This window comes from Buteo buteo, chromosome 1, assembly GCF_964188355.1.
Source record: "Buteo buteo chromosome 1, bButBut1.hap1.1, whole genome shotgun sequence".
In the NCBI taxonomy this organism is placed as follows: domain Eukaryota; kingdom Metazoa; phylum Chordata; class Aves; order Accipitriformes; family Accipitridae; genus Buteo; species Buteo buteo.
In genome coordinates, this window is record NC_134171.1 from 76348276 (window position 1) to 76373098 (window position 24823).

Genomic DNA, 24823 nt, shown 5'->3' on the forward strand with positions numbered 1-24823 from the left:
TCAGACTATCTCCTGCTTCAAAAAACATCCTAAGATGTCAAATGCAAGCTTGTAGACCTTACTGAAAGCTGATATGTGTGCAAGCAAAGCAACAGTTAACCTTTTCACCAAAAAAATCTCAGCATATTCCTGTTGTCTCCATTTGTGAGAAACAGATGACTGATACTCAGCTCAATCAGAGTCTGACAGCAATTACAAGCTCCTTAACTGTCATTCTTCTAACAAGACCTAAGATTCTTAAGTGATTTCTAATGCAGATAGAAGGGCTGAGGGAACATGGAATACAAATCCAATGGAAACTAGGCTTGACAAAACAGCTTGTAATTAGTACATTCTAATTAGATGCTGAAAGACACCCAGCCATCCACAATTAATTCTATTCGTGATATGTCTTAGGGAACATCACAACTGAGATAGAAAAGACCACAAATGCCAAAAAATGTGAAAGAAATACTAGGTGGCTCCCATTATGTGGCCTACTGAAAAACAAAATACTCATCTTGTATAATACCTGGAATTCATTTTAAACAATCCAGTCCTTATGACCATAATTAGTTACATTATAGCTGCTGAAAAAACTAGACAATTAGTAGCCCTAATAAACTAGCCATTAACTTGTACCTATAAATGCCTGATTTTAAGAGCAGTATATTTAATAGTTTAAAAGAATCATTATGTTTGTCAATTAGCACCATCTTTTTTTAATTAAATCATCTCTCCATGAATGGAGAAATAAAAATAGAGGAGATGTTTCATGAAGTTTAAGCAGAGCAGACAATTCTTCTGACTAAAATCCAATTTTTAAGGGCTGTAATGGCTAAACCAGTGTTTTGAGCCGTAAATGTTGATACACAAGCTAAACAGGGAAAGGAGAGAAGTTGCACAGATCTTTCGACAAAGTTCTACTTTAAGGGGGTTATTCTGGTCTTGCTAATCAGGAAAAAAGTGGATTTCAGCAGAAAAAAACCAGACATTGTTGAAAACTACAGAGGGCTTTCAGAATACATTTAAAAATCATGCAGGAGGAAGGTGTGAATTACCAAAGAGGGAAATTCAGCATCTCACATTACAGTGAACACAAAATTGGGTGAATACAGTCAATGCTTGTAATGTAATCTGTCCAACAGCCCCCATTTTAACAGATAAATTACACATCTTATAAGCAATGCTATCATGATTTTAAGCACTTCAGGCATTGTAGACTCAGGAGGATGAAAATAAAGACTTGGCACTGTGATACTAACACATGCAGAATGTGATTACTTTTCCCTATATCATTTACTAAACCTGCTAATTAATCTGGAGAGCCTCACCCAAGCATCAAATCCACAGATTAACTGAGATGGAAAGCAGTCAATTTAATTCTCTATTAGAACTAACTAAACAGGTGCAGAAATAAAAAAAATAAATTTCCACTTCTCATTAGCTCAGATATTCTTTTCCAATCCTGAATGCTAAATCTCAATAAGTCTTGACACCTCAGAGATGTAACATGTGGAAATGGACTCATGTCTGAAAAAACTTCCAGTATATAAAAAAATCCCCTTCCTTCAAAGGAAGCAAGTGCCTTACATTTGCCAATACCTTAAACTGTAGTAGTTATCCCTTTTCCCTGACCCGATGTCCATGTTTATGTTCCTTTCTTTATGTCAACACTCATTCAACTGAACTTTATTTTGGTTTAGGGTTTTTGCAGGTGTTTTGCTGCTGGGTTTTTCCCCCCTCTCAGAGAGAGGACCTGGGGTCAGGGTTGGGTGGGAAAAGGGCTTAGTTGCTTCTTTATAGCTGGAGTTGTTGTCTACACTGACTCAACTCGTGGCTGGAAAAATTCCACTGCGAGCACAAAAGGGATATCAAGCCAGACGCACTGCCAAGATAAAGACGCCCCCTCTCTTAAGCAGCAGCCTGCACTCAACCTTCAAAACCATATTTTATCCTAAAGACTTCACTAATGACCATGTTATCAACAGTATCCAAACAGATATAATACAGTCACCATCGCCTACCCAAAGAACAATATTACCATGTGACCTGACAGAGTTTGAAGTATGATGTCCCTTACAGGAAGGTTTGACTCTCTTTCTCTCTACACAGATTATATCAACAATTTAAGAATTCAGATAAGATAGCCAGATCTATTTAACAATAAAAGGAAAACATGATTAACACTAGTTTGAACAGTGATTTGTGATATACAGACTGGTATCACTTTACCTATTGTCCTCAAGGCAAAAGAGCCTGTAGAAGTGATTGAAGGGATCCATCAAAGAATAATAAAGGAGCATAAAAAGCCACTCTGGCATAAACTACTCAAGAATTCAGAAGTGGCCAAGTACCCTGCAGCCTTATATGTTTCATATTTAGTTTTTTGCCTATGACTATATGATTCTACATCACATTGAATTACATATACCACATGAACTGCCACATTTATTCTGTACTCTCATTTCACGTGATGGACAGCATGCATGGAATGAATCTGCTACCAGCAAGACTTCTACATTTATTAAGAAGTTGGGAAGAATATCCAGAACAAACAAACAAAAAAAACCAAACCAAAAGGATTCAATTACAGTTCAGTAACTTGAATGATATCCTGATAAATGGAACTGTATTTCTTCCTCTGACACAGAATTTTTATGTGATATTTGCCAAGTCATTGAAACCTAACTTTTCACAACTGACCACTAAATGTAATCCCATCCTGCCTCACATTCCACCTCTACAACTTTATTCATCAGGTTAAAATCTCCAGTACAGGTTAAAAGCAAAAACAATGAGAGGCTAGTTTTGTTCTTCATGGTCCACCAGACTACAAAAGACAAATTTAGCACTTGGCTTTCATGGTGATCTGCTAACAGCAATAGAATATGAAAGTATTCCTGGATCTAAAGAGAATAGCCTGTAGAAGTCACTGAACTTACTTTCTTTTTTTTTTCTGGCCCTATCTCCATTTCTTCTTTTCCCTCAAAGCTCTTTCCCTTGACTCTCCTGGACTTTTTGCCAGGCCAAGTCTACTCTCCCCTACCTTCCCTTAGTTCTTCAATGATGTATTCCCAGCCATCCCCTTCTGTTTTCTTGTTCAGCTGCTGTTATATTTTATATCCTTTTCTCAGAATTAATCTTCCTTCATAGCTCCATGTCCCACCCTGGGTCTCCCATCCCCTCTTCATTTCATGGTTCACACTCATCCCACAATAGCTAAGACTGAGCTTCCCAATTTCCTGAATTCTGGCAGGTTTCTTCTTCCACCTCTCATTACCTTGGTTCAGCATGAGATTTTTGAGAACATCAGCAAGAAGAGCTGCTTTGTCCTTCCGTTGTAACAGACAGTGCTAGTATAACTTTACAAGTAATGAGAAACAACTGCAGGGAATTGGAAAACAATTACTTCAGTTGAGTTTCCAGATACAAGAATAGCTACAGTGTTTCAGATCAACTAGCACAGTGGCCTTTATCCATAAGTACATGTCTAAAGTAAGAACAGGAAGTAAAGAAAGCATGTGCTTATCCTCCTATACTCCCACCCTCCAATTATTTTCAGCTGAGTGGATTTCTTTAACCTGGTTTTGTATTTTTAAAAACCTCCACTTCATCTTCCTTCCAAGTACCTTTCACAGTCTCCCACTAAGTCCACAGAAACTTCTCAAACACACAGTGGCAATACAGTGTTATGAAAAGTACCACCTTTCTCTGCTCTGAGTGTGGTACTCACTAGCTTCATATGATGGTCCATCCAAGTCAAGCCCCACCCAGCTTCTCTTTATATTTTCATCCATCCAAACTCTATACAGCATCTATACAGCAACCCTCTACCGCATCCTCAAACTTCCTCTTCCAGGCTGAAGACAGCCCTAGCCTAACCAGTAGATATACATAAAAAAAGCACATTCCCCACCACATAACCTGTCACCAGGAAGCAGAAAGACCACTCAACATTGAACAAGTCAAAGCCTGGCAATTCTACCTGCCAGTGGTGTATGCCCACTCCCAGCAGAATCTTCAGAGAATTCACCTGTCAAGCTGCAAAAAGCTCTTCTGAAGTTTCCGAAAAGCTGTTTCACAGAGATTACAAAAGACGACTCCTGCCAGTAAAATTACCAAATCTCAAGATTTCATTCTAGAAGTTATAAGAATTTAAGGAGGTACAAGACCACATTTTTGTCTTCTAACATCATGAACTACCTTCTTCTGAAACAGCTAAGTATTTTGCTGAAATTAAAGAAGGATTGAAGTAGATAACTGGCATAACAGGTTACAGACCACCCTGCTAACATTTAGGAAAGTAATATGCCACTTTAAAACAAGAACCAATTATTTAAAGTGCCAGGCACAATTAAATATCAATACCATGGCTTGTATAAGCTATAAAGCACTGAGAAAATACCAGTTTCCAAAATGTTTAATTTGCTGATGGAAGCAAACTCAGCAGTAAGAAGGAAGTGAACCAATTACATTGCCTAGAATTAAAGAGATCAATAATTTTATGATGGCTACTACTGGCACCAAGTTATAAACTTCATTGCCTGCAGTGACTGAGTTCAAGGGAACAAACTCATGAAATGAAAGACAAGATTAAACTGGCAAAAAGTGTGTTCTACAGGGGGAAGTTCTGTATTTTAAAAAGGTGACACCTGAAAATTCCTTTTTTTCCCCCCCCTCAACAATCTGTTGCATGGTCCAAGAAAGCCACTGAACTAGTCTGGCTAGGTTGGTTTTAAAACAGCAGTGAAGGCACAATAATTTAGCTTTTATATCAGTGCTATTTTAACACAATTTAGTTAGTTATAATTTACAACATGTGTAAGAATACATTTGTATTTGCAAATAAACTACATCACTGGCAGAGGGTATTTACACACATAGTCAGTGGTAGTCTATGGTATTATTTCTGAAAATGAATCAAACATATTTTTGTATGTTCATAGCTAGTGCAGATACAAACAGTACCTCCTGAACCATCACTTAAAACCCTTCCACAGACCCTGCAGCTAAGGTTTTTGCTTGTTTTAAACCACAATAAAGAAAACAAGCAGTGCTAAACAGTACGCTCTGATAGAACTAGCTTTTAGAACTGAATTCTCCCAATAATACTGATACTAATTTCAACAGATAGACAAGTAGATGGAAAAAGGCATAACTGCGATACACTTTATGTTAACCATTGCATTGAGCTCACTGGGACTATTTGTATGAGCATGTGTATAGATGTTTATACAACCAGTGTAAATAAGGGTTCTATAATCAGGCTTAAAGCACTTCCCAGTACTTTTACTGAAGCACTGTTCAGAGACACTGTACTAAACTAAAGCATGCACTGAAAGCAAAAGCAAGGAATCATCAATAAAATAAATGCAGGTTAACTATCAAACTTCAATAGCATTATTATAAATGTACCATAATTAAATGCAATGAAGTCAACTTTAGAGATGGCTCTGGCAGTGTGAAAGAATAGTTTTAAATTTTACGTGCAGCAAATTATGCACTGTGCTGTTCATATTTTGAAAGTATTTTACATGGTCAGAATTTAAAATACAACAAACGTTTTGTGCTGTGCCTTTCAGAGGCACAAAACACCTCAGCCTGGGAAAAAGGAACAGCAAGCAACATAGTACTTAACATCACATTCATCAGTATTGTATCATCACAGTGCTGGGCAGTACAAACATTAACTGACTCACATTTCTAATGAGTTAACTGGAACATATAATAAAGTAGCTTGCCAACCATAGCAAACAAAACATATAATCCAGCATGAAGTTAGAGCTTACTAGCTCTAACATCTCACTTGGCATATTAGAGAAAATTATTTAAAAGTATACAAAGACATCAGCAAAATTTTACTCCCACTCAGAGCATTTGTGTAAAAAAAGCCCACTGTGCAGTGTCGCTATATGCAGTGTTAGATTTTATCACCTACCATACCTGACATCCTAAGTTGCTCCACCTTTGCATTTAAGATACAAATTACTTCTGCCAGTAGGACACATTACCACTCAAGTTTTCTTGAAAGAAAACTTTCTTTTTGCATTTTTGTATGAAGAACAATTTTCTGTCCCTCTTAAGCAACAGTTCATGTTGTTTCACATTCTTCTCTAAGCTTCACCCCAGAGTGTTCATTCGCACCACTCAAGCCTCACCCTTGAAAGGATGCACCATCTCTTACAAACCAGACTGTATTTAAAAAAAAATATATTCCTTCAGAATAAAATACAGCCTTTTAGAAGAGTTTGCAAGAGACTATCCAAGACCAAAACAAACAAACAAAAAAAAACCCCACCCCAAAAACCAAAACCAAATCATTTGCATATCACAACACTAACATTTATATTACAGACTGACACTTCATGGAATTTATCTTCTGTTAATTTTGTCTGAAAATTATTTATAGAAACACTGCTGTAGGAAAAGAAACATTAGAACTGTAACTACACAGTGTGGTATATTGTTTCTTTTGATAAAGTCTCAAAAGAATCAAAATAAGCCATCATCAGCTTGACTGAAACATTTTTTTTCTAAAATCAAGGATATAGTAAAAAGGAATGGATCTAGTTAAGGCTAACTAGGCTGGTAGCACCAAGGTATAGTTTTGATAACCTTCTTCTTCCCCCTAGTGGCAAGACACATAAAAAAAAAAGTCTGTGGGAGTGTAGCCATAAGACGTTTTCAAACACCAACTCTACAAAGATTCACTGATATTATAAGTAGGGCTGAGTCATGTAGAATTCTGGTTTTCATTTTTAAGTTCACGAGTAATAAACATACTATCACAAGGAGCTTCGAAACACACTTATGAGATAGAATTGTTGAAACAAACCTAAGTTCTTTTTACAGGTATATTTTTCATTCATGAAGCTCAGTGTTTTTGTTTTCCAGGTTATTCAGTCTGATCATCTTGTAAGTAAGGGGTTGCAACTATCCAAATACGCATTTTGCCTCAACTGCTCAAGTATTTACTATGAAGATGTGAAAAAAAAATTAAAAACACATTACAGCAAAGCTGCTCAGCATTTCATTAAACTTAGTAAATCAAATACCACAATAGTATAGACTAGGGCAGATAATTCTATTGCCTTATAGACAGGGGGGCGGTTGTAGCAGAAGATAAGAATTAAAATTTTCTGCTGAATTACCTGGCCACAGTGGAAAAAACACACCTAGTAGCATCGAGCACTATGTAAGCAATAGAAATATATCCATTATGTCAATTGGAATTTTAAGCAAGAGCAGTGTTTTCGAGCTCAGATTCTGCTTCTCTTCAGGATCGACATTCTCACAACAGAACCTACTGAATTAGAAAATGGATTAAACCAGAATTGTATTTTCAGAGGCAATGACAAGTTGATACTACACACTACGTCCTTGTGTTTCCAACTAACCCTGGCATTAAACTTCGGAAAACTCCATCCCTTATCCTTTGTGTGGGACCTTCTTCTGAAAAAAAGACAGGAACAGGGGAATTATTTCCTCAAATTTCAAAAAAAACCAAAACAAAACAAAACAAGCAGCACTACTGAAAACATGGCTCCGCATACATTTATGTTTTATATATATACTCTGTCTCCTAAGCTTCTTACCTCAAGATCACTAACACTAGGGCATAGGTCTATGACATCTAAGCTCACCTCTGTGACAGCACACAGCACCTCATATTCCTTAAGTTCCACACATTTCCTAGTTTCCTAATCAAAGTCTAAAGGTAAGAGGATATATGTACCACAGCTGAAGTTAAGCATGCACCTACTGCTTCAAGTATGGGGCACTACAACTACAGGATAAGGACTAAGAGATGATTTCTCCTTTTCATCAATTTGGGTGCTACAGCAAGGCACTGTTTCCAGGTGTTCACGTTCACACTTCTGTAAGAATCTAGTATCTTTTGAGGCTGTCTGCTCCTCTGATTCAGCTGACATTAGCTAATGGATTTAAAAACTGTTGTGGTAGTGGGGAAAAAGGTGATGACAACATTGCCAGAAAGACAAGAAGGTAATGCTAACCCAACAGTCTCACTTCCTTAGGAATTCTGGCTAAATATGGTAAAATAATTGAAAATTGCCACAACATTGACATTTTCACATGTGAAAATGTCACACTTAAGGTTACCTAAGCCTTTGCAGAGCTAAAAAAAATAATCAAAAACTGTGTACTCCCCAGCGGGTATTCCACCATTTCCAAAGTAATAAAATTCCTGCATCTTAGACTCAGTACATCACATGATGTAACTGGCACAAGGCCAAATATTATCCAAAGGAAACATTTATGAGACAGGTTGATTTTTTTTTTTTTTTTTTTTTTTTTTTTTTTAAGAGAGCAATGGATAAGAAGTGCTCACAGGGTTGAAGTCTTTAAATCCATTTCAAAGTGAAATGGATTTGTGGATAGACTGCTTGCGTGATCTGTGCTTTCTATCATGCAGCTCTGCATTTTATCAAATTGATATCCTCCATAAAGTATATCCAGTGTGACAATTTAGAAAATTTATCTGTATTATTCTTGATACAAGTTTGACATACAAAACCAGCACAATGCTGAATACCTCAATATATATATGCATGTACGTACACACACTGAGCTAGACTGGACTGAATCACATTCCTTCTATACCAGGATTAATAATTATTGAACATGTACTTAAATGGAACTCATGCAGAACATAGTTTGTTTTGTCTTCTCCTCCTGTCATCAAAAAGAGAGGCAATTCAGGAAATACAGGCTACAGTTGGCCTCCACAGTGTAAAACAAGGCCTGGTTAAAAGCAGATCAGAGCAAGAAAGCTACAAACTACCTAGCTATCTCAATGCACATTGATATCCACCCCTGCAAAGTCATGGGAGCTTTAAGTGATGCTGGCAAGCATTGTATTGTCCATTGACGAGCCACGAATTCACTAGTATGTGCCAAGACACTGTGCTTCCATCTAACATGCCTTACGTAGGACTCCCTCCTACAGTTAAGTTTCTACCAAGGGATTAATTTAACTTTAAACCTTCAGAAACATGTCAGCACACAGGTTCCCACTCTGCACTCTATGAACCCATACAGAAACCTTTGATAAAAGCCAGCACTTACAGTTCAAACAGACTCTTAAAGCTTAGAAACATACAAGTGAACCAACTGACAGTGGCATGGAATAGCATGTGCCTTGAATAAAGCCTGTATGATAACTCCCATCTTCAGAAGCATCTAGCATTATATTTTGTACTGCAGAGACAATTATTTTACTTTAAATTACTTATTCAGGGAAAGTAATATATTTCCCTCAAAGTTTATAATTTGCATCCAAAGTCAAATCTGAAGTTGTCAGTTTGAAGTGGGAATGAATATGAGATGAAGCCTCTGAATAAATAATTTGATTTACTGTCCTTTACATACAAAACATCATTCATCACGTGAAAACAACCTTTGTGAGAAAAATAGTAAACTCATTCTGAACCTTTGCATGCACTTTTTTGACACACTGTTTAAAATGAAGTCTAAAAGTTTAATGAAACGGTTTTTGCTTTTGACTGAAATTTCAAAAGCAGCTTTGAGATGTCACTATCTGGAAGATGTTTTTAATCAACATTTATTGGATTATTCAATATTTCAGACTGATGTCATCCTTTAGAAAAATGTACATGGATTGAAGGTAGAAAAGAAGCCAAACAATTGAATGTACAATACTTATAATTTTCAACAGATGGCACTTTATAGCAAGGAATGTATAGTGTCTAATTAAAAGAGAGCAAAAACAATTGGATGTCTCAGTGCATTGACGTGCCAAAGTCTGCATCTGAAAAAGCCTAATATCCTTAAATTTGAAAGTATAGTTCTATAAAACTGAAAGTAAAAAGAGGGAATCTAAAGTCAAACAAAAACTCTGAAGTAACATTCGATCTCAGATATTAATCACACAGAGATGTTCTCCACAAAGGCAGGATATTCCCATCTTCTCTTCTTCTCAGGCAGAGTCTACAGGTAGGGTTAAATTTAGAGACAACAAAGAAAACATGACCATCAGACTATGGTTATTAATGCGTACAAGCTCAGAAGAGAACAGAAAATCCTTTTAGTAATATGACTTAGAGTGCAGCCTTGTGCAAAACTTCACAGGCATTTTGATGTCTAAAGCTACACAGAAGATTTTTAGAACCATTTATGAGCTAAATAAACAAGAAAGGCCTGGGAGCATTGTTGTCTCTGAGTTTCAACTCAAGTTACACTTTTACATTGTCTGTCATATTATCTGAGTGGAATGTGCTTACTAATGAGAGTCAGGAAAGGCAAACTGAGAATGATGACATTTAGAGAAATCCATGGGGAGCTAACAGTTATCTTCAGTTACCTAATTGGTAGTTATAGAGAAAAAGTCACTGTTCTTGGAGATGCACAGAGAAAAGACAAAAAGCAATGGACAGAAGTTACAGCACAGGAAATGGCAATTAGGTAAATTTTCATAACAGAACTAGTTGAGTATTGAAACAGGCTACCCAGAGCATTTGAAGCTCCATCTTCGGAGTTACTCAAAACTTGACAAGGCCCTGAGCAAACTCATCTAGCTTCAACAATAGCCCTGCTTTGAGCAGGATGTTAAGACTACAAGAACACCAGTCCCTTTCAGGAACTTGTAGGATTCTGAATTTTTCAGTAGAAAATGCTACACAAAAGGATGAGACCCAACACCACATCCTCAGGGCATAACTTTTGAAAGATACTCCCTCAGTTATGACTGAGCCATATTCTCTCGGACTCCCAAAACAATCCTTCTCACAAAGGTAAAGAACACAACCACCTTTTACCCTGTGATAATGACATTTCAACAGGATGCAGGAAGTCCTCTTTCTAGTAAAGGAGTGAGGACCATGTCTTGGTCTGAATCCTCATTCTGGACAAAACCAAAGTTTGATTTTAAAGTCACCTATTTTTCATATGTAGGATCTGGTTAGCAGGTAAGCTTCCCATTTTCTAAGTTAATTTATATAGGATCAAGTCAGCAGCCACAATCAAGCAGCACTTACTATGCCAGACAAAAAAGGAGCACCTCATTTGTAAATCCTGTGAGAGTTTACAGGTTAGATGTTAACATCCAACAGTATACAGTACTGTTAAAAACATTCATGCCCATAAGTATAAAATGTAGGCACATACATTTAGAGTATTTCCAATATTAGGTGGCATGCAAGCAAAATTCTTGTACGTCTGAGCTGAATCCTTAAGGTGATGTGATAAGGTCTTGGAACAAATGAGCTTTTGTAGGCACACAACTATATCAAAAGGTTATACTAAACATTATTTGTCCCAGAAACTTTTCCTGGAATACATAAAACCTTTTGTAAATCTATCCTCTGTACCTAAAAATCACTAGAAATTCCACAGAGAATTTGAAGGAGAGAAGTGTGCTAATAAAGTAATAGAGATTAAGTTCCCCCCACTGCGCAAGGGAAAACTTCAGGTATAGGAAGGTACAGCAAAGGGTAGCGTTACACCTCCACAGCATCTTGCAATGCAAGTACTGGGCCACAAAATGCCACGATAGCTATATTCTTTTCTGTTCCTGAAGGAGGCATTCTTTCTCCTGAGAGCAATCAAAAAATTTAGGTGCATAAGAATCTCATTCAACAGCCAAGAAACAAACCAGCAGCAGTCAAAATACAGCAGAAACACAGCAACTACAGCAAACTGAAAGATTCCAAGCCAGATATTGGCCTTGTCAGGCTTAGAGCTCTCATGAAAACACAGCTGTAATTTTAGCACACTTTCTCCCCTTCATTAGTAGGAGCAGGTTCATCTCTTGCACAGATGAAAAACTCCATACCCAGATGAACTGAAACACAAGCTGTTGCATACTTCATACGTTCAAAATCAACTGGCCCAGATACTTTACAGTTGATTTGAAGATTGATCAATGATTTTGGTGTCAAGGAAAGCCTTAGTAATCTGATATTTACAAACTCTGCTCAGAATGAAGAAGTTCTTTCCATACAGCTTCATCCAACCTTAGTGCTTTAAAAATTTATGCCTCAATCCATTTAATTAGTGAGAGACTTCCATATGTCTGATTCAGGCTGCTTCCAGTCTTCTCCCATTAGTCCTTTCAGGTTCAAATCTTTGAAAAATTCCAGACGATGACTGTAAAGAGAGGAGAAATAAACAAAAAAGTTGTAAGTCTTATAGTATGTGTCTTAATAAAAGGCAGCAACCTCAATAGGTTTAATTAATTTTTATTTTGCGGTCATTTCCTGTATTTATTGGACAGGAATGTAACCAGCATTCCATGTGCTCATTTTCCAAAACTTGAGTTTATAAATAAAAAACACTACTATGTTTCTGAAAACCTTGTACTGGAAAACACAAGGCAAAATCCTCCGCTATGAACAAGTATCACGCAGCAAAATCCTCAGCTATGAACAAGTATCACGCAGCATAAACTGAAGTTAACAAAGCTCACCTTTTAAACTCCCTCAACTTACGTTGCCTGGAACTGCAGTCAGAGCAAAAGCACAGTGACCCTATTTTACGACTTATCCGCACTCCAATAGAGTAAAAATTGAAAAATCGTATCACAGGAATATCCTTTCATTACAGAAAAGAGTAAGACTGGATAAGATAATGAAGGTAGTAAATATATTTTTGCTGTAAGACTAAAAGTCTTGCTTTCTTTTAAACATTATGAACCAGTTTTTGCTAAGGATTTCTCCTTTAGGCTACCATAAAGACACAATAGAAGGAAGACACTGAAGCCAATTGCTAATTAATACTTACATGAAACAACTACCAAGCAGTAGACAGAACATCTGACACTACACTAATCATTTAAAAAGGTAAATGGAATTCTCTTACTAGGAAATCATTTGTAAGAGTAAAGACAAACTAAGAGCAATGAAAGTAGGAAGGAGCAACCTCTTCATATAATTGCATCTGCTACCAATGCCTGAAAAAGTCAAGGGTTTTTTTGGAAGGGATATTATAGAAAGAATAGAAAGAATCCCTTCCTGAAAAATACTACAGGCATTTTCCAGTTTACCACAGAAAAATAAAAGTATCTATTTCTTTCGGACACTGATAAAGAGAATGTATTTTATTATCAATAGCTTAGAATTTTTTTTAAATAAACAGTTGCAGAAGCTAAGTTTTTCTTAAATAAAGGCAAAAAAAGGTAACTTAACTAAAATATACTTTACCTGGCTGTCATTCTATGTTGAGTAACAAGTTTGCATAGGAACTGTAGTGTACCTTCTAGAGCTAGTTCATTTATAGAAATGCCCAGAAGTAGCAGTTTTTATCAAATCATCTCAGCCTCACAGTCAAAGAAAATAAACAGGCCCAAAGCACAATTTAAAAATCAAGATATTCTAGTTTTTCTGTTGATATTGGGTATCCTTTTATTATACTTTTCCATTCAGTCTGCATTTTCAAATTTTTTTTCTATAATATGGAACCATCTGTAGAGGTGAGGTTGCTTAGAACAGTAGGGGAGAAGCAAAAGAGATTTACTGGAAATGTATCTGGTGAAATTAACACTAAATGGCATTTCAGGAGGCGCTGGAGGCAAGGAAAAAGTAGAACAACCTATCTATGATTTAGCTGAGGAAGGTGATAAAACAGATGCCAATGGTGTTGAACGCATCATTTTCTATGAACCTAGGGGATAATATAGAAATCAAGCACTAATTACAGCTATCTGCCACAGTGCTTTATACAACGTACAGTACCAATGGATCTGGGGCTAAGCAGTATAATTAAAACACTAGAGGCACTCAATCTGAAAACCAGATTATCTTTAAGTATTCCAAGAATAGTGCAACTATATTACAAAAAAGCTAGTTTTAGCTTACAAATCTGGTTTCTGTCCTTCCTGTAGTTCATGTCGAGGCACAGGATGAAGCGCTTCATATTTTCTCTCTTCTCCTGAGCCGTGAATTGCAAATGCATTGAATTTGTTAGTGCATGGTGGAAAATAATTCCATGGAAGATAAGCTTTACCTTCCCATTTGGTTTTCATTCTGGTCACCTCAAACTCTAAAGGAAGTTCTTCCTGTTAAAGGAGGAAAATAAAAAAAAAAAAAAAAAAAAAAAAAAAAAGTGATGTCATCTTCCAATCAGGCAACAAGTACCTAGAACCAGTTAGTTTTTCTGTACATTATGAAAGTACTTGACCACTTACTTTCCATACTCTTCTTTTGCCAGAAAGCAGCAGCAACAAGTGTTGTCCATGGCTGTCAAAAAATCAGAGCACAATTTTCTTAAACTGATACCAAATTATTAGTGTACTGTTCTGCCACAAATATGTACATTCCCCATACTGGAACAATTTCTGTACCCAGTCTTCCTCATATGTCTATCTTAAAAGCATTAGAACTGGAAATGCAAATTTAAATTTGTGACTTGTTCAGAGTGCTGTACTTACGGACAAAGTTCAACTTCTAAATACTGTTCAGTTCTGTCACTCAGGAAAAATGCTTCTACAACTAAAAAAAAACAGGCTGTCAATATTTCATGTTAACTGTTTTGTAATATCCTGAGACTTTTATAACCCACTAAAACAATTCTGTTTTCATAATTTTTGGCCTGTCCCATGCCAGAGCTTGACTAGCTGTGTACATGCTACTGACAGCTTCCTAACTATTCAAAATGCTGTGCCATAATTGTAAATTCAAGAGCTTTTATTTTTAATGCCTATCATCATACAGAGCTTTATAAAGCACTGTACTAATTTTATTTACTTTACCAATTCCAGTTTTGGAAACACTTATCTTGATGCAGCAGAAAAATATGGCAAGTCTGCTAATTAATGTTAGCTGTCCATGGAGTAAGACAAGCATCAGCACACAGCTATTTCACCTAGTATGCTTGCTGTGAGCAAAGCTGACCAAGATAAGAGTGACCTCAGTCAATCACACTCACAGCAGGCACTCCAGGTAGGGCACTTAAGTGCAGAAGTCTTGTGTGCTGGTAGCCTGAGGATTCAGAGCACCAGAGACTAGGAAAAAAAAAATATATGAAAAGAGGAACATACACTCACAGAAGAGCTGACACCCCATAACTAAGAGTGCTAAATCTCAGAAATAGTAAGAAAGCATTTAGCTCTTAAATGGTTTTGCCCTGTAGATGGCCGATACTTTGGACAAGGGATTACTGTTCCAGGTGTACCTGAAAGCCACATGTGACTGTTGAATCACCTTTCAGGACCACAAGGTAGAACTATAAAGGTGTTTCTCACAGCAATGACACTATTAGAAAGCTTTAGTTAGAATCACAATTAGATATGATTGATAATGTTATTTATTTTTACATAAGCCTATTTACTACAGCAATATCAAAGAGGTGCTAATACTGCTTTAGTAGAGCTTTAATCAAAATAGTTCAATAATCACGAAGTGGAGAACTGCTGGAATCATTAAATTCTTGCATTATTCAAAGCACCACGTAAAAGTGACAGCATTGACAGGAAGGAGAAATAAAACAGCATTACTATAAGAATATACCCCATTCCATTCGGGTACAATTTTGAATCATTTTATCAGCTGCTATTTCTTTGTTTCACACCTTCCTATTTGTCAAATAGGCTCTGGAAAACTGATTAAAATAGACATATATTTTAGCTATTGCTCTCTACTTCTTAAAGCAAAAGTAGAACCTACCTTTAGTATTTCACTTCCATTTACCTACTGCAAATGCATTTATATATATGCCACAAAATTATTTTGATATTCAAATACGTCAAGCCTCTGTTATTCCACAAGTTATATCAGCAACCCAGAAACTAAGTTTAAGCACTGATACTATTGACAGGATCAGGAAGAGTCAACCTCATCATTCTTGAAATCAACCCAGCTCATTGGACTCCATTTCTTTATGGCCACCGAGTGACATAACGTATTTCCTTTGCTTCCCAGTCATTTGTACTGTTGCGCTGCTATAAAACAACCACTCACCTTACAGTCAGTAGTGCTAGTGATGAAAATCAATTCACCACCTAGAAAAAGAGCACCACTCTTGATACAGTTTGGGGTAGTTTTCAGTTGAATATAGCATGAGGCTTATAGTTACTCAAGGAGCCGTTTAAGGGTAAGGCAGTGATTACAAATAAATTCTTTCCCAGTGTTCTTTCCCAGACTGCTCAGGATATAACAGAAAGGAAAACTTTTACTTTGCATTTCAGATCTGATCTTTAAAAGCAGTACTGTGACCAAAGAAATGGAATTTAATTATATGTCATACACTCACAACTGTTAGATCAGTTGAAAAAATAACCATCACAGATTCTTAAATAAAGACGAGGCATATTAACTACAGAGGAACATTAGTGTCTACACAAATTGGATATATTTGCAGCAGAACAGTTACACTTACCCTCATAGTCCCACAGTCTACTAAAAGGTTTCCCTGGCTCTCCAAGCGGTGCTGCAGGATCATCAAAGAAGGGAGCATTAACTTCCATTAGCAGTCCTGCATTGTTCGACTTCAGCCCAATTGTTACCGGCTCATGGCTCACAGGTAAACCATCCCAGGTGTGTTTAATTGTAAATTCCATCTTCATATACTACATAAATGAGAAAGGAAGGTTCTGTCAAAGAAGATCTCAGATTCCATTTCAGCACGAACTGCACTGTTTGCTTGTCCAGGAAAAAAAGCACGCTTTTGCACAAAGTCAATCATCATATCATGTTTTTAGACACCAGAAGAACTGAAATAGTTTAGCTTTATAAAGCAACTAAATAAACAGTTACATGAATGCTTTTCATAGGTTTTTATACCTGCATGGTTACAAATCACTCTCAAGTCTTACCAAGCTTAAGGCATTTCAATTATGTACCTAAATAAACACCTTCCAAAACCATCAGAAGTATTTATCAAGAGAACAGATAAACAAAACAAAGTCTCCACTACATTATCTTAGATGATTTGGTAACATGAGAAAAACACATTGAGAAAAACCTTTCATGAATCTGAGATGCAAGAAAACGAAACAATTAGCTAAAGCTTTCCTTCATGGTCATTGCAAACCAGCCAAACTAAAGGATTTCAAGGAAAACTGCAAGCACATCTTGTTAAACACATTGAACGTTTGCAGAGCAGCAAGAACAGACTACTGCACTCCAACAGCTGTTGTTACTTAGAAATAACTGTACAAACCTTAAGAATAGCCTTAATCTATTTAATAAGCAAAAGAACGAGCGGAGCCCAGTTTCCAACAAGTTTATGGCCCCTTACCCTTCCCCTCCTCACTATTATGAGTTCCTTCCCATCTCCACAAAAGTGATCCTTGATTTGTTCCCTTACACATCTAGCCATACAAGAAGGGAACTGGCAGCACATAGCCTGACTGAGAATTATGCACATGCTGTTAAGTCTTGTGACCAGAGAGGTGCTAGCTCAGTAGCTAAATTGTAACCACGCTTCCTTCAGTGGGGAACACTAAATCAGGTTATTTAACCTCTACCCAGATACCCATCTTCTTGGGTCTCACAGAAGGGTAAGCATAACTTACCACATTCTGCAGGTGTTATCAAGAGGTGTAGTACATGAGACAGAATGTAACCACACGCATCACACTTCCCTATATGCCATAGCCTTGCTCTTATGACTACACATTAACTGTCTCATACCCTCTGCAACAGTCACATCAGCCAATTTCCCTGCACTGATGTTCATGATGAAAAGCACCAGACCTCCTCTCTTTGAGTTCAAGTTGGTAAAATAGCTAGAATGACATTAGGTTAAGTAGATATACTCACAGTGAAGGGGATGATGATCTGACCAAGGAAGTGTGACAGATAAAGAGAAAATCTGAAGCAATAGATTTAGTAATTAGACACCTTAATTTAAGAAGTCCAGTAAAAAAGGAAAGTCAAATATGGGACTATCACTTTTGACAAAGTTATATTTAAATAAACTGAAAACTAATTAAATTCTTATGTCAGCATTTTAACTGCATGATATGCTAGACAAGCATCGTCAGATGTGCTTTATGCAAGAGACCTGAGATAGCCCTAGAAACTATGAAAGACTACCATCATTAACATTCACTCCAACTCAAGGAGCAAGTTTCTGGAAGCAAGATGACACAAGTTGAAAGAAAACAGTGTACAAAGCATGGGAGAGAAGACAACCAACAGTGTCCTAACAGCATTCTTAAGCCAGCAGAAGCTGGCTCATAGTCCAGTATTAGCAGTTAACTCAAACAGGCAAAGCTAAATCACCCACAGTTTACAACAAAAAGAGAGAACTAGTAAGAAAAAGTATTCTGGGCAAGTACAGTGACAACTCTTCTGCAATAATTACAATGTACACCACCAAATAAAAAAGCAGTATGTTAAATAACAAGTCCCTTTCACAACACAAACAGCTGCTGAAACATATCCAATGGGCTATATAGCCTTAAACTGATCTAGAAAAAATTAATCCACAGGAAATGCGGACCAGTGTTGTGTTTTTAATTTTGTAAGCTGCAAACACTGAGCAGCAGGAGCATGAAGTATCCACAGATGGTAAGACCATTCCTAGCGTTTTTTGAAATGAACAGAATTCCTGTAAATGGAGTGCACAAGCTTTACACACACTTACTGTGAAAGGAAACAAGACAGAATTCCACAAGCAGGATCACTTACTCAAAAGAGTGAAGTTTAAGAGTAGATGGGTGCATCTAAGAAAGTTAATAAAGTGTTATGAACCCATTTTTTACTACACTATTAAATTAACATTATGCACTTAGAAGTCAACGTTTCCTTCTATTATTCTATTTTCAGTTTGTGCTAATATATTTAACTATTTCCATTCACTGGTCAAGGCAAGTATCTCAAACACCTATTTGAAAATACTGCCAGATTTCAACAGTGGTTTAAAATAATATAGCCTTCTAATAAAAGCAGCCTGGGAAGATCTTAAAATCCAGGGAGAATTACATGACTAGCTATTACAATTCCTGACTGAAGTAAGCAATGCGAAGCTTCTTCTTGTGCACAAGATTTGAAAAGTTGTCTCGGGAAAAAAGCCACAACATACGAAGTTTTAAAAAAAAGCAGTGAAATAATAGAATCTGCTAAACAACTTTAGACACACTACTGTAACCGCAGTGTCTAAAATGAAGATGAGACAAGACGCATCACAGATTCGTATTTGTACCTATGGTATATGTACCTATACATATACCTATTTGTATATGAGAGACAGATGACTTTTTTTGGTAAAAACCTTAACTCCTCCAGGGACAGCTTACAGTGTACTGAACCAAACATACTGAAGATTTAGCCCATTGTTGTAAACCAATATTACTCTTAAATTGAAGAACACGCAATTTTAAAAAGAACCATAAAGCTTTAAGGAAAATTGCAAAACATTCACTAGCCTTTTTCAGAGGTCTACCTAGCGCTAAGGTTGCTCAATTTACAGGACAACAGATCTCAGATTTTCCAAATTAATGGCCCTTGGTGCAAGTTTTAAGTTTATTACATTGCATGGACTTAGGTAAGCTGCTTACTAGCATGCTTTTAAATCATAATAAAACCAGCAACACATAGCAATGGCGTAAAAGTAAATTAAAACAGGAAGAGGAGACCTTTCATTACCTTTTAACGCTAGACCTCAGCCAGTTCTTAATACACTGTAAAGAGATGCAAACGCTAAACGAAATAGTTTTACAGCAAGTACTTTCTCAGCTATTTAAAAGCACTCGCACTGCACGGCCACAAGCTACCCAGAGCTGACAGCACCTGGCTGATATGCCTAGACCTCAGCCACATGAGCATCACACCTCACCAGCAAGGAGAAAGCTGCTGCTGCTTGTCGCTGTAATCACCTCATGTCTCTCCTTATCGAGACGATTGACGTCTTCCATCCTAAACCCTGTCCACGTCGGTAACAACGACAAAACCAAGGAGGAAGTAATTATGCTGGCATTTTTTCTTAATTGCTCCAAGAGGACAGGGAGAAAGTTGGCAACCAAATAAGAGACAGCAGCTTTTAATGTAGCTAAGACTGCACTCTTAGACACAGGCACGAGCTCCCAGAGGGCTCGAAAATTCCCCGTTTCCGCCCCCCCCCACCACCACTAACAGCAGCAGCGTTTCCTGAAGAGAAATTCAACCCCTAAGCTCCTCAGAGAAGTTTAACGAGAGATTTCTCACACCTCCAAGCAGCCGCTGCCGCCACCGAAAAGAAACTCGGCTCCCCGACAAACCGAGCCTTTCCCCTTCCCGCCTTCCCCCCCGCCACAACCCCCCCCAGCCCTGACTGGCAGCCGCTCAACAGCGCGCATGCGCGCACCCTCCCCCCCCAGCCCGCCCTTTTTCCGAGGTTGGCGGGCTCGGTGACTCCGCCGCCACGTGACCGGCGCGCTGCTTGGGGCCGAGCTGGGTCGCTAAGGGAAAAGGACGGCGGCGGTTGGTAGCAGCAGCTCGCGGGGCGGGTAGGTGGGCGCGCGCCCGCCGGCCCCCGCCGCGAGGCAGGCGCCGCCTTCGGCCGTTAGCCGCGATGGGAGCGCGGCGCCAAGCGGGGTTAACCGTCGCTGAGGCGGGGGGGTTGCCCTCAGGGCCGGCCGCCGCTCGGGGTGTTTTTTTTTCGTTTCTGGGCGGTGGTGGTGGGATTGCCGCGCCGGGCTGAGGGGAAGGGGTAGGTGTAGAGGGGGAGGCCGTGGTTACTGCCTCCGCCCCGGCCAGCTGCAGCCTTACAAAGGCTTTACTTCAAGAAGTGGGAGCCGGTAGGTGAGGGGGAGCGCGTCCCCGGTGTTCGGAAGTTATTGTCTCTCATCTTTCTTATTCGCCGGTAGAGGTGAAAGCCCGCCGGGCAGCGGGGGTTGGCGAGCGGCTGAAATAACCGGCTTTCCGTCGGGTTGTTGCAGGCTTTTCCTGGGGAGGAACTCGCAGCCGTGGTGAAGCTTTTCCCCTGGAAATATGGCCACTGAGCTCGGCAGCGGGGGAGAGCCAGGTGAGGTCTCGGCGAGCGGTCGGCTTCGTGGGCTGCCTGCCTGCTCCCGACACATCGCGGGTTGGCTCTGGTGCTGCTCCGGGGCTGTTTGAAGGACGGAGCTGAGCAGCCGAGGCCTGGACCCTGCCTCTCCGGAGCTGGGGTCAGTTTCTACAGAGGGTAGAAACCCTTTTGCCTGTGGTTGTAACGATGAAGATTGATATTCTGTAGCTCTTCTAGTGTTTGCTATAGTGAATAACAGTATCAAAGCTACTTTTTAGTTAGCTGAAGACTAATAATTAAAAGCTGCTGATGAGGGTAATAGCCAAAAACACGTGCATTTTGTGTGATAATGCCTCTTTTCTCCAGTTAAGAGACTACTGCGTTTCCTATGCTTGTCTTCCACCTGAAAGACAAAAAAGCTGTCTTGCCAGTTACTCATAAAATTTCTTTTACAGACTAAAATCAATATTTTTAATTGTGTTATTTGTTACAATTTTGATTATTTTAATGTAAGCTTAATATGACTGAATCAGGGTACACTTTAATTCCTTACCACCGAAATACTGGCAAAATTACTTCTACACACTTTATATTACTATAACTAAGGAGTGGTTTGACATGTAGTCCCAAGAATGTTACTGTCACTAATTAATGTTGTGGGAAAACTTGATAGCACAGCAGGGAGTAGGATGAGATCACAGTGCATAAAGTGCTATGGCTGTGCATCACTCAAAAATCAAAATTTCAATTGGTATTAAACTTTGTATGACAGCTTTGGGTGGCTAAAGGTGAAAAAACAGCTCTTGATTCCAAGGACCATAGTAGCAGAAGAGCTTCTGTCTGAGCCAACAGTCATCCTGGCTCAAAAGCCCATATCTTTATCAAGCTTTGCATGAGTATTTATTATACTGTGATGTGAACAAATCATGGTTTTTAAAATACTGGTATTTTGCTTTTTTATATGTATCTAATTTGTCTGAGTGTAGCTTCTTTAGTCTGTAAATCTGTAGGCTCTAAATAGAGCTCAGACCAAGTTCACTGTGAAGTGGTAGGAGTTGCCTTTTCTATCAAGGAGTTTAATTCTCTCTTTTAAAAAACTTTTTACATTTTGAAAGGTGCCAAATGACAAATTTGAATTTGGCTTGTATGCCAACTGAGACCTAAGTTATTTGAGGCCTGCTGTAAGTCTGATATATGGATTGATGTTTCTCCTGTTTTATGAATGTGAAATTGAAGTTCTAAAATGCTGAATGTGTGTAATACACACAGGAAGAGATTCTCTAAGCATTGATATTTTTAATGTTGTAAGTATTTGTTGTGTTAAATATGTAGCTGTAAAAAAGGTTCTCCAAATGAAAAGCTAGTATCTGGCACTGATCGGTTATAAATTTTTTACGTGAATGCATTTTGAACTATCAGCAGCCAACCCTACAAATAATAATTCCTCCATTTCAATACATATTTTTGTGATACTACTGAAGACATACACCTTTTATCAGAATGTATTTAATGATTCACTGTTGAAGGTGAGTATGTCTGTAAGGGGTGTTTAAGATTGTCCCCTTTTGTAGCTGTGGCCTCTCATGTTTGCAGACTGCTTTGGCTGATGTGGGCTGCTGCTTTTCCTCTTTCCTGTTCCTTGGCATCCTTTTACTATCATCTCCTTTCTATACTCTTTGTCTTTTTTCTATATCCTCCTTTAGAGGATGAGAACCAGAAAAAGAGCCATTGGGATGTGTATTAAAAAACAAAAATAGGCAAGAAGTTGTTTTAAATCAAAATGTTTGCATTACCTTCGTGACTTCCTTTTTTTTCCTCTTTACCCATTCCAGTTACAAAGGTGTTACTCAGATTCTTATGGTTTTGTTAGATGAAAGAACACTCCATGAACAAGAGGGAAGAGCTATTACTTCTCCTTTCCAACCTTCTGCTGGTTCTTTCAGAGACTACTTGTACTACAAATTAAATCCCAATAGCCAAAGTTAGATGAATAAGGGGGGAGAGTGACGCCTTAGTTGATGTTCCTAACTTAGCAGTGTGAAATCTCATTATTCATTATTCTTTGCTTCTTTCAGAAAAAGCAGATACTGGCAGACTGTGTTTCTTCATTCTTGTTTTGGTTTCTTCTGGATATACTTGAATGCTCAGATCCATTTATCAGCGAAGCTCTTGACCTAAGTTTGTTGAATGTTTATTGAGAACTGCAGGGTTGAGTTTCCAACAACAGGTTAATTGTCAAACATCCAGCTAATTGAATTGGACACACAATGTGATTTGTTGCATGTAGACCTCGTGAATCATTAAGATGTGTGTTTGTGGGTTTTCTAGGCAGAAACTTCATTTTTTTAAATTTCTAAAAGAAAACAGAAGGAATATGGAAGAAATGGAATTCATTATTATTACACAGCCTTTAGGCTTTTTCAAGTCCTATTTTCATTAAAATAATTGTGCTAAATTGAAGGCACACAACTGCTTCATAAAATTCTTCTAAGCACTACACTGTTAAACATATTTCTCACTGCCGGTCTGGTTTATCTAGATAATGACCTGTGTTGTAGCTATGATTCTCAAACTTTGTGTTTTTCAGATCAGGGGCTAAAGGTGGCACTTGGACAGTATGAAACGGATGAGATTTTGAGAGCTACTGTTGAGCAAGTATGTGAACTCAGGGATGGAAGTAAGAATTTTTGTGATGAGGTTTTGAGACAAACATCTTTGCATACGTAGAGCACAGCCCACTTTAATGTGGCCTGGCCTTGCTTTAGGTCCATCACACCACTCTAGAGTTGCTTGTTGTTTTTCCAAGCAGCAGAATAAATGTGTCATAATGGTGAATTCTGGTATTTTTGGTGCATTTTCAAAAGTTCGTCATATGCAGGAGAACATACCCCTGAAGTAATACTTGATTTCTACTTTAGTAGACTTTTTCACTTTTATAGACTTCTCTTTTCCAAGACACTTGTTTCCTGTGAAGATAACTTTTTGTGCTGGGTACCATAAGCTTGTCTAAAAGTCTGTGCAGGAGCTCGGGCATCAGCACTTTACTGATGCCGAGATGCATGGAAATGAACTAAGCACTTAGACAAACTTATGATTGCTCTTTCAAGAGCAAGATGATTGCCCCTCACATGCAATTATGCTTTATATCAGAGCATCTCCAGGGGAAAAAAAAAAAATTAGAGTTTTTTGAAATTGGGTCAGCACTCAAGGATTTTTGAACATAATCCTGGAAGTGGTCACGTGGGATGTTGTGTATGATTACAGTACAGGCAGAACAACAGCTTTGGGTTGCATGCAAAAATTTAAAACTATATGCAGTTGTGTGCAAGTACTAATACGTAAAGTATACCATTACAGCAAAATGCCGCTGGTGGTGATGGCATATCAGGATCCAGGATGATGGACCAAAGGTAACTAATTGCAAATTATAAGTGGGAATACTACAAAGTATTCAAAAGAAATTGACATGTGCTTTTAAAAGTGTAAATATCCAGGTGAACCTGGTCTTACGTATGCGTGTTCACAGCTCTGAGAACTTGTGAATGGAGTCTGTAAAAGTGTTCCTGTAGCAGTTGGTTTTAGACACTGTTCTGTTTATTCAGTAAATTAAATATATTACTTTTCTTCCCCAATCTGTAAAATAAAAGGCGGGAGATGAATGAAGGAATTCTCTAGTCTAAATTTTAAGATAATAAACAAAAGTACAGGTAGGATAGTGCTGATCTAGGTAACTGCTGTCTGTTGAGGTCAGGTGGATGTTTTTAAAAATGCTTATTTGACAATCTTCAACTAACAGTTGCCTGTTGGCAAATGGTTTAATAATCATTGTCATTTCCTATTACAAAAATAACCTATCCTTTCTTGTTAGATTTTAAGGCATTATCACTCTGGACTGATACAGAATTTTCAGAGAATTACTATCAATCACAAAAGTATT

The 24823-nt window shown here is 38.0% G+C and overlaps 2 protein-coding genes across 6 annotated transcripts in view; one reads left to right on the forward strand and one right to left on the reverse strand.

The window, feature by feature from the left end:
- Positions 1–9367: 9367 nt before the first annotated feature.
- On the reverse strand, positions 9368–20153 carry C1H4orf33 (chromosome 1 C4orf33 homolog). 3 transcript variants are annotated; one of them, XM_075024932.1, is made up of 7 exons: positions 20108–20153; positions 19778–19824; positions 16333–16522; positions 14387–14447; positions 14144–14195; positions 13815–14014; positions 9368–12108 (listed from the first exon to the last, which is right to left on the reverse strand). In XM_075024932.1, exons 2-7 carry the CDS (start codon positions 19814–19816, stop codon positions 12009–12011), a joined length of 642 nt encoding a protein of 213 aa, XP_074881033.1. In that variant the 5' UTR covers positions 19817–19824; positions 20108–20153; the 3' UTR covers positions 9368–12008. The 3 variants fall into 3 exon arrangements, with proteins under 3 accessions (XP_074881033.1, XP_074881122.1, XP_074881202.1); XM_075025021.1 differs by lacking the exon at positions 19778–19824 and having other exon boundaries at positions 20108–20152; XM_075025101.1 differs by lacking the exons at positions 19778–19824; positions 20108–20153 and adding an exon at positions 19548–19584.
- A 106-nt stretch (positions 20154–20259) lies between these two features.
- SCLT1 (sodium channel and clathrin linker 1) overlaps positions 20260–24823 on the forward strand; it is a 46535-nt gene continuing 41971 nt past the window's right edge. Inside the window, exons 1-4 of one of the 3 annotated variants that reach the window (XM_075036615.1) lie at positions 20260–20386; positions 20819–20904; positions 23474–23541; positions 24244–24296. In XM_075036615.1, the coding sequence (XP_074892716.1) occupies positions 20871–20904; positions 23474–23541; positions 24244–24296 (155 nt within the window). In that variant the 5' untranslated portion in view covers positions 20260–20386; positions 20819–20870. Of the gene's footprint in view, positions 20387–20514; positions 20678–20818; positions 21047–23473; positions 23542–24243; positions 24297–24823 lie in introns of those variants that run through there. The other 2 variants (XM_075036632.1, XM_075036624.1) reach the window with 2 other exon arrangements.